Source organism: Accipiter gentilis, chromosome Z, assembly GCF_929443795.1.
Source record: "Accipiter gentilis chromosome Z, bAccGen1.1, whole genome shotgun sequence".
NCBI lineage: Eukaryota > Metazoa > Chordata > Aves > Accipitriformes > Accipitridae > Astur > Astur gentilis.
In genome coordinates, this window is record NC_064919.1 from 62,244,908 (window position 1) to 62,255,573 (window position 10,666).

General features: G+C 39.6%; 1 protein-coding gene across 3 annotated transcripts in view; it reads right to left on the reverse strand.

Moving 5' to 3' along the window:
* AP3B1 (adaptor related protein complex 3 subunit beta 1) overlaps positions 1–10,666 on the reverse strand; it is a 164,951-nt gene that overhangs the window by 34,006 nt on the left and 120,279 nt on the right. Inside the window, exon 23 of one of the 3 annotated variants that reach the window (XM_049794402.1) lies at positions 2,476–2,505. The exons of the other annotated variants lie outside the window; for them this stretch is intronic. Coding sequence (XP_049650359.1) covers positions 2,503–2,505 — 3 coding nt within the window. The 3' untranslated portion in view covers positions 2,476–2,502. Of the gene's footprint in view, positions 1–2,475; positions 2,506–10,666 lie in introns of those variants that run through there. 3 annotated transcript variants of the gene reach the window in all.

The following is a 10,666-nucleotide window of genomic DNA, read 5'->3' on the forward strand; positions in this document are numbered from 1 at the left end:
TTTTCTCTTTCAGCAATATCTAAAGCTAGCTGGATGGTTTTCACCTCTGCAAACTGGCTCAATTCACCTTCTCCTTCAGTGGTTTCTGTGATCTGTAGTATAGGACACCATACAGCACCCTTCCACCTCCAATGTTTTCCCACAATGCGACAGGACCCATCAGGGCATATTGCCTCTCATTTTCTGACAGTTTATTATACAGTGGGGCCTCTTCAGCATGTGTCACCTCCTCCTCTGGGGATATTCCAAACTCTTTGCCTTCTGGCCAGCCCATGATCACTTCCAAAATTCCTGGGTGACTGGGGTTTCCTATGCACGCCAATTGTGTGATCAGCACAGCCCACTTACTCCACATGGCATCAGTTGTATGATGTGTAGGTGGGACCTTCCCTTTGACATCCAGCCCAGCATTGGCAGTCAGGGTGTTAAGAGGAGCTGTGTTTCAGTACCAACCACTTCTGAGGCAGCTCGAACTCCTTCCTGTGCTGCCAGTAGCTCTTTTTCAGCTGGAGTATAGCGGGCCTCAGATCCTCTGTATCCCCAGCTCCAAAAGCCCAGGGGTCAGCCTTGGCTCTCCCCTGGGTGCTTTCTGCCAGACACTCCAGGTAGGGCCATTATCCCCAGCTGTGGTGTAGAGCACATTTTTAACATCTTGTCCTGCCTGGACTGGCCCAAGGGCTACTGCATGAACAATCTCCTGTTTAATTTGTTCAAAGGCTTGTCATTGTTCAGGGCCTCATTTAAAATTGTTCTTCTTCCAGGTCACTTGATAGAGAGGGCCTACAATCAGACTGTAATTTGGAATACGCTTCTCCAAAACACCACAACACCTAAGAAAGCCCGTGTTTCCTTTTTATTAGTCTGTAGAGACAGAGCTGTTATTTTGTTGATCACATCCATGAGGATCTGACGATGCCTGTCTTGCCATTTTATTGCTAAAAACTGGATCTCGGGTGCAGGTCCCTTGACCTTACTTTGTTTTATGGTGAAACAGGCTGTCAGGAGGATTTGGATTGCTTTCTTCCTTTTCTCAAAAACCTCTTCTACTGTGTAGTCATATGTGTAGCATATGATGATGCCATCAATGCTGGTGTTCCAGTGCTTCACCCTATTCAGTGCAGTCTGGATCTGTCCATGGCAAATGGTGGGGCTGTGTTTCCATCCCTGGGGCAGTCGATTCCAAGTGTACTGGATGCCCCTCCAAGTAAAAGCAAACTGCAACCAGTACTCTGCTGCCAAACAGATTGAGAAAAACACATTAGCGATATCAATTGTGACATACCACTTGGCTGCCTTTGACTCCAGTTCATAGTGAAGTTCTAACATATCCCATGGCAGCACTCAGCAGAGGCGTGACTTAATTCAGGCCATGATAGTCTACTGTTAGTCTCCAGTCTCTATTATATTTCCAGACTGGCAATATGGGACTATTAAAGGGTGAGTGAGGTTTGCTGATCACTCCTTGGCTCTCCAGTCAACAAATCAGCTTATGGGTGGGAATCAGGGAGTCTTGGTTGGTGTGATATTGCTGGTGGTGCACCATTGTGGTAGCAGTTGGCACCTGTTGTTCTTCGACCCTCAGCAACCCCACACTCGAAGGGTCCTCAGAGAGACTGGGCAAGGCAGACAGCTGTTCAATTTCCTCCAAGGCAGCTATACCAAAAGCCCAACGGTACTCCTTTGGGTCCTTGAAATACCCTCTCCTGAGGTAGTCCATGCTGAAGATGCAGGGGGCCTCTGGACCAGTCACAGTGGGGTGTTTATGCCACTCACTCCTAATTAGACTCACTTCAGCTTCCACCACAGTTACCTGCTAGGATCCCCCTGTCACACCAGAAATACAGATGGGTTCTTCCCCTTTATAGCTTGATGGCATTAGGGTATGTTGTGCACCAGTGTCCACTAGAGCCTTATACTCCTGTGGGTCTGATGCGCCAGGCCATCATCCAGTAGACCCGGTTGTCCCTTTCCTCCACCTGGCTGGAGGCAGGGCCCCTCTAATCCTGGCCACAGCATTCATTACTTTTTGCAAACATGTATCAGAAGTCCCTTCAAGAGGATCAGAAATGACATCAGCCCTTTTAGTCTGTTATGGGAACTGCTCACTGGCAACTGGAGCGGCATTTTTCCAGGAGGAATCCTCTTTTCCTATTGCTTTTTCTTACAACTCATGTACCCACGCATCTAGGGCTGAGGAAGGTTCTCCATCCCACTTCCTCATGTCCTGTCCATGGTCACGCAGGTAAAACCACAGGGTACCCCATTTTATGTACCTTCTATTTCCTCTCTCTTGAGCAGAGGAATGCTTACTCCTACTAGCTGCGATGCGGGCCTGTACAAGTGGGGAGAAGGACATATCCACTTTGAATTGCTGGAACTCTCAGGACAATTCCTCTACAGCCGAGACACAGGCCCATAGGGAGGAAGAGAGACGTCCTTCGTATTGCCGGAGTTGGACAGCCACTTCGTCCACCGTTTGTCCATTGCCTTCTTTCCAGGACATTACTGGAAAAGAAATGGTTGTATGCCAACCATGTAAAGTTGGCATACAATGGTGGTGTTAAATAATTTTCAAACGTGGGTTTCTCTAGGTTTGCTTTATTAACAACTCAGAGTTGGGCCATTCACTGAGGTGGTGGCCCAACTCTGAATTGTTAATAAAGCAAACCTAGAGAAACTCACATCTGAAAATTCGTTAACATTGGTGCACTTTGTAGAAACTTCCACCACATGGGCTGTGTGCATTGGACTTCATCTGGATCTGTGGGTGACTGCTCATTTTCTGGATCATTGTAAATCACCTCCAGCATGGCTAATTCCCTCAGGTACTAGATAATTCTTTCTATGGTGGTCCACTTGCCTAGGTGACATGTAATGTCTTCCTTGAAGGGGTATCTTTCCTTCACACCTGACAGAAGTCACCTCCAGAGGTTGAGGACTTGTGTTTTTCTCCCAATCACCTTGTCAATGCCCCCTTCCCTAGACAGGCATCCTATCTGCTTGGCTTCCCTACCTCCTAATTCCAAACTACTGGCCCCATTATCCCAGCATCGGACCAGCCAGGAACAACGTGCTCACCTGGATGGTGGCCAAAATCTTTTTGCATATCACACAACTCACTCAGGGATAGAGACTGGGTGATTATTTTGGGTTCTGCCTCTTCCTCCTATTCTTGTGATGACCCTGGTTCACCTTCATTTCTCACTAAGCAAACTGATTTCTTTGTGTATTTCTTCTTCTCTATAGAGGTGACTGATACTGGCACAGGTTGGTTCTCTGGTTCAGCCGCAGTGCCTGTTGGTCTGTTTTCCCTCCTTTCCCCCTGAGGGTGCTGCATAATATCGAGCAGTGTTTGGTAGAAACGGGTCAGGGCCCAGAACAGTGCGGTAAGTTGTGCCTCTTTGGAATAGTCACAGCATTTTCCTTTCAAATATTCTATCGCTTTATCAGGGTCCTGTAGTTGTTTGGGAGTGAAGTTCCAAACTGTTGGAGGTGAGAAGTTCTCTGGATACCTGCCCATACTCTCCCACATGCCATGCCACCCATGATTATCTAGTCTTGAGGAAGAACTCTGGGTGGTATTCTTAAAAAGCTTTTTTGTAGCCCTGAACAAGACCTGAAACACATTCAGGAGACATAGCAATTACAGCATGTTGGTTTGTGCATCCCAAGGATATTAAAAATTCTCAAAAGCTGTTGTAATTAGCCTGAAGGAGAAAGGAGAGATGAATGAATGGGAGGAAGTATCCCCCTCCCGCCCGCCCACAGATTGGGTACGACTACCAATAAATTCCGATAGAAGGCACCTGAGGTATGGGAATGACATCAATGCTGCATACAAATACCAGCTTAACCTCATGACCAGTGATGCAATCATTTCATTAAGTTGACATTACCCAGTATAGCAAAATGATAATCCTGACCCCTCTCCCAGAGGTGATAAACATCGCCGCAGGCAATACATAGTGCATATAAGAACATACATAACACCACCATGTGAACAAATGAACCAACATTGTGACCAGCAGCTATTTAACTAATATAAGAAATGTGTATAACAAACTTGATTTAACATGCTGTGGCCAGATGTGTCGTTATCTCAATCCTTCATGCCCCATGTTGGGTGCCCCAAAGGACTGTTGTGGTTTCAGCCCAGGTGGCAACAAAGGACCACACAGCCCCTCGCTCACTCCTCCCTGCCCCCTCTGGTAGGATGGGAAGGAGAATCAGAAAGGAGAAAGAAAAAAAATCAGAACCTCGTGGGTTGAGATAAGGACAGTTTACTGGGACAACACAAGGAGAGAAGTTACAATAACAATAGTACTAATAAGAGAATATACAGAATGAGTGATGCACAGTGCAACTGCTCACCACCTGGAACCCAACGCTCCCCATTTATGTACTGATGATGACATCACACGGTATGGAATATCCCCTTGGCTAGTTCAGGTCAGCTGTCTTGGCTGTGCCCCCTCCCAGGTTCCTGTGAAAATTAACTCTATCCCAGCTGAACCCAGGACACACCCGTTAAAACTATTTAAACCATTGATGAACTAATGAGTAAAACTTAAGTTTTAAGATGCAATTTAAATCTTATTTTTAAGTTTAAGCTTAGCCTTTAACTTTTAACATTTAAATCAATTTGAGCTGGACATGCATAATAGAAAAGTTATTTCATGAAATGGTTCACCCATTTTTCATTAACAAGCTTAGGAAGTACGTTTAATTCATGTTAAAACAAGTATTTTGAAGTACACTAGCTTCTCTGTGTTAACATATAGTGGTTTTATTAACACGATTTATTAATAGGAATGAAAATATAAAAGGTTAGTAGTCAGAAGTCCAACATGTAGATACAATATGCATACATACAGCAAAAACCCCTCACCATACGTAAGTTATAGCCCTGACTCAAATTTACTGAAACCTTCCTGTGATTTTTAGAGATTTTAATCTATGCTCCTTTCAGCATTACTGCTCATGTTTCAGTCATAATTTCAGTCGTGAGTCCATTCAATTTTATTTTCAATATCATAGTATACAGAGGAACAGACACGCAAAGGACAGTCAGAATAATGACATTATGTTTAAAACCTCTTCCTTCCTGTAGAACATTAATTTTCAGTTGCATTTAACGTGTCAGTACTAGAAATAAAATGTATATAAGCTGAACAAAGGGATTTAGTTCTGGAAAATGAGAATTCTCAAGCCCTCTACTTGCTACCAAGGGTTCTGAGCTGGCAAAGGTTGGTGTGACTGTAATGCAGTCTATTTAACAGTTGCATCAGTCTAGTAAACTGAGTTTTCTGTTTTAATTCTAAAATTTTTAACGCATACAATTGCAATACTTGAAGAAACCCATAGGGCTGATACCTGCAATCACTCTGGGGTTAAAATAATCCTCCACAGAATTAATAGAACACGAAGCATCTAGTAACCAGGAGATAATCCCCTACAAATCTTACACAGCATATGTTTAAATAATAGAAGTCGTTTGTGTACCTTTGGATGGTTTATGAAAATAACCGATCAATTCTGCAGACACAACATTATTTCTAAAGGAAATCTATGTGACTCATGATGCCTGCAGATACACAGAGACAAACCACACATATTTTACCAGTTTATTACAGTAAGCAAATAAGCGTGGAATGAGAGTGCACATAACTGTCTACTTAACGCTTACTGAAACATTTATAAGAGCTGTTATCTCCCTAATAACAGACAGACAGTGTGCAATTTTAGAGAGGAGAAAAGCTTCATATTTTTTAACACTTCACTAAAAAGTAACTGAAGAGTGTAAAATGAAAAATACTCTGTGCAGTTAGCTGGTAATGGACCATATTATCAACTCAAGTTAGATTTATAGGATACAAACTAGTCACTAATAGTTATTTTATGACATAGCATGTCTGCTTTTTTTGGGTAAAGATTATTAAGATTAAACTTGCAAAACTTTTTTTTTTTATACAGCTGTTTAGAATGACAGAAATAAAAAAAAAATTAAAATACAGACTGTTCTCCCACCCCATTTTGACTGCAAGCCACCAGGAAGTAAAAGTCAGTGTATGGACTCCACAGTGATATTGTATGGGAACGCTGAATTGATACAAGTTAGACTGGCCCCCACACTAACTGCACATGTTGGAAGATGATCCATCACCCTAAAAAAAGCTGCAAATATTTTTAAACTACTTCTTACATAAGAACAAGAAAATCAACATTAGGATTTTGCCTTAGAAGTCCCCCACTCATTAACCACATAAAGGGAAAAGTGTAAGATCACTGACAGTAGTTTTGGCCTTCTTTATCACAAGAGAGCTCACTAGTTACAAACCACTGAATCCTCTGCACGTGAACATGCTTCTTTTTGCAAGCTCAGTAAGTCCTTAATAACTAAGTTTAAGTTAATACAAAAACCTATTTTCCATAATTATTTAAAATAAAAAGCACGACAGGGTTTATTAAACCTAGTACAGAAAACAGAGCTGGACAGACTTTCCTGAATGAAGTATTATTATTATTATTAAACACAAAATTATGTCTGTTGTCTTTCTTCTTTTGTATTTTTTCCTTAGCTAATAACACTGTAATAATAAACATAGATTAATTTTTTATCCTGATTCACAAATGTATGTATGTTTGGATAAAACATATATTATTGGAAAAAAATACTTGCTTCCAAGAATGATGATAATTATAGTTTTATTCTTCTAAATTACATTCTGTTAAAGCGGTGGACTGAATCATTTAATCTAAGCAGCCTTTCTACTGCCCTCCTATTGGCAATATCCATGACATAATCCAAGAATTACCTACTGAGCTGTGAGAGCTATATCCTCTCTTATACTCACTGTAAGGCTATGCTCCAGTAACTCCGCAACAGCTACAAGGAGAAGGGCTATCACATAGCCTAGCTACATTTACATGATCTTTCAGCTGAGGCTATGAGCACAACTTAACTATGATTTTATAGTATTAGGAGAAATATGGAAAACCAGGCAAACAAAGGAAAGATAACTACTGGCAGGAAACAGTATATTCATGATCTTTTGCTCCATTACCAGTTACATATTACTCATAGTCACAAGGCAATGTCTTCCTTATACAGCTCTTAAAAAATAAAGAATTAATAATTCATGAAAAGATATAATAAAAAGCAAACAAAGAATTGCAGAAGGAATGTCAGCATCCTACTCTGCATTATTTCAAGAGACTGTAGCAAATCCCAACATTAGAGCATACTTAAGTCATGCTAATATGGATTGCAAAACTAAGGACAGCATCCCTCTGATAGGGGGCAGGGAAACCAACCAAGCAAGCAAGCTCATATTTTCTGCAGTCTAGAAAAGCAACCAGATACCAAGATTCAATTTGGGCTAATTTATCTAGACATACAGATACCTGAGGATATCACATCAAATTCTGGAAAATACTTAAAATAACTTTCCACCAAAGGCACATTTAACTGCTGTGTATCTACTAAACACCTTCCAAAAGCCATGTCTGCTAGGAAGTCCTTCAATTTCTAATACATCCTAACTCTCTTCTTTTTGCATTGTCACCAACTTTTAGGCTCTACACTTCCCTAAATGATTAATATGTCAATGACTCTAATTGAAAATTAGCATATTAATGCTCATATCTTTAAACCTGTACTGGTTTCAGACAATTCCAGACATCAGAAAGCGAGTTCCAAAAATTCTTACTGTATTTCAGCATTGACAGAATAATACTTTTGTCTCTAAAAACTTGCAAGGAAAATAAAAACCAAAAACACCCAAATAACTCCCACTGATTTTTAAATCACACAGAGATGAATCTCAAACAAAAGAGCACTTTTATTATACTGCCCAGTCTGTCTCTGTGAGGCTGCCAAAATTAATCCTTTTCTCTGCCCTTTTTTAGTTCAATATTTGTATGGTCTCAAATAGGTATAAATTCATCCTTTCAAAGAGTTGTGTGTTCACAGTTCTCTCAACCTGATAATCTAGAGGTGATCAAAATCTTCCATGTTATTAAATTATCCCTTTTTCAATATTTTTATGTCCCTTAGATTTTTCTATGGTTCTTTTAAAATATAGCCAACTAGACAGATTTCCAGTAACTGTGTATCACTAAAAAGTATTGCTCTTAGAGCATAAAAATGACTACATGATACAAAGACACTAGAATCAGGTCTTAACCTGGAGTTCATGAACAGCAGAAAACTCTATTAATCCCATACCAGATTAATCAAGCACTTTTAAAACTGAGTGTGTACTTGTTTTGTATTTTACGTGTAGCTGGGGGCAAGTGAGACAGATGGCATTGTGCATGTATAATAAAGCTTTAAGCTTTATTAAGGTTATATATATAAGCTTAATAATATATATATATAACCAGGCTTTTATAAGCTTATATATATTATAACAACACATGGTTTTGTTCAAGATTTGGCATCTTTGCCTCCTCCTTCTGCTGAGCATTATGAATCACATGAATAATCCAATGCAAATACCAGTGAAGTCTTTTAAAAAGCCACACAAGAAAAAATTTCAGTAGCAACAAAATGGGAATACTCCTATGATTAAGTCAGGGTTATTACACAAACATGAAGGAAAGGGATGGACTCAGTGTCATAATTACGGGCCACAAACCTTGGTATAAATTCAGACATGCACATTTTTCCCCATAGGGTACTCTGGGATCACCAGTGGACCATGAAAAGGGCTTAAACAGATACTATGGGAGAATTTTATTTTAACTGCATTTGCAGAAAATTCCTATACCCAAGGGCTTAAACTGTATCCCAATCCAGGTTTCAACTTCTAAAAAAACAGTGACCAAATCAAATGGTGAAATTCATATCTGTGCATGGGAGACCAAGATTTACTATCGTTTTGTCCTATGTACGCTTCTACGAAGCAAAAAGTGGACGGTCTGGTGGCTGATGCATGCGTGTGACTTTCATCAAGCAGCATGGTATTTTAAACTCCTTTGCAATAGTCATTAGGTGTTTCAAGGAAAAGGCATTCTCTCAATATACAAGCAAGTAATTTACTTCAATTTAGTGATTCGACCCTTCCACTGACCACCTAACTGGAAAGTCTGAGGATTATCCGAAGTAGTTTAACAGTTAGAAAAACAGAATAAGGTGGCAGCCTCACCTTGCGTCCTAATTATAAATTTGAAATAGTGGATGCTGCTGAGAGGGATTAATACAGATTTTGGCATTGAGTCTAAATGACTTCAGAGAAGTTCCTACAAATGGTTTCTAATACATTCTTTTGATTTTGACAAACAGCCAGTACTCTAGAGACCTCTAAAGTGAAAACATACTGAACCCTACTGGCTATAATGTATAATTTTACAGTTAGGGTTATACTATAACAACTCCTGAATATTGGTTTCTTCCAACAAAAGCACCTAGTTCAAACTTTCCCCCAGAAAAGGACCTCTTGTGTCAGAGTAAGTGTAATATAAGTTGAAACACTTACTACACAGTATTACCTACAAGCCAAAGTGAACTCAGCCTATAATATGCTATATTTGAAATCTAGCACAGATATTTATGAATGCTAAAATGTAAATTACAACTTTGCTGGCTTAATACAACTATATTTAAATCTTGTTCACTATATTTTTGTTGAAGGATGCAACATGTTATTTTGCCTTCTATTAGGATGATCTTAATGCACAGTAACCCACCTGCAAGGACAAAAATCCCAAATCAGCACTGAACTCGCTGCACATATACATCTATATTAGCACTTCCTCAATGTGGGTGTAGAATATCTGCATGTACAGGAATACATCTCTCATGCATGATATTGATGTTCCAATTTTCCCCAAGTTTTATTTCATATTATGCATAATGTTTTAACCCGAAAAAATCCATATTCCTTAGTTTGTGAAAATTACAGTTGACGTAACTGAGACCGTTGCTAAAATACAGCTTTTCTGTGTTTTGTTTTTCTTAAGCTTCACTTTTTGGCCTTAAAAGGAAAAAAAAAAAAAAATCATCTGATACAGTTCATAGTCTGTTAAGAGACAAAGAGGTCTATTTATAACCAGTTACCTTCCGTTTCTTTGTTTAAATTCAAAAGCACACTTCTTTTTTCTGGACTAAGAAAAAAAAATTGTGGCATCAAATGACTTATTCAGCCTCCATGAGGACACTTCTTTTCATACTAACTAAGAAGAAATGCCACTCAATCCCATCCACACACAGCTCAGAGTAATGTAAGCAACAACATGCACAGCATACTGCAAACAAAAAAACTCACCCTATAGGTATCTCTAATAAAGGCTGTACTGTACAGACACAGATCCTGAATGTAAGCATGCTGCTTTACACAGTAGCTGCAGCCATAGTTAAGTCCCTCAGTTGATGACTGAAGGCAAATTAGGTAGGTAATTTTTTCTCATCTAGTTTCAAAATTACCTTGGTACTAACACAAAGTATTTCTGCTACTATTGTCTAAATCCTCCAAAGATTGTTTGTCAACTGAGCACAAACATAGCAGCAGGAAGACTGTGACAACGACCCTTTATGAAAACGTATTCCATTTTAAAGCAACCCTTAATACACAAATGTATTTAATAATAGTTGAAATTTATGATATAGGGAGTAAGCATACTTCTAATGCTGCTCGTATTAGAAAGCTTCTTCAGTGGAAACGAT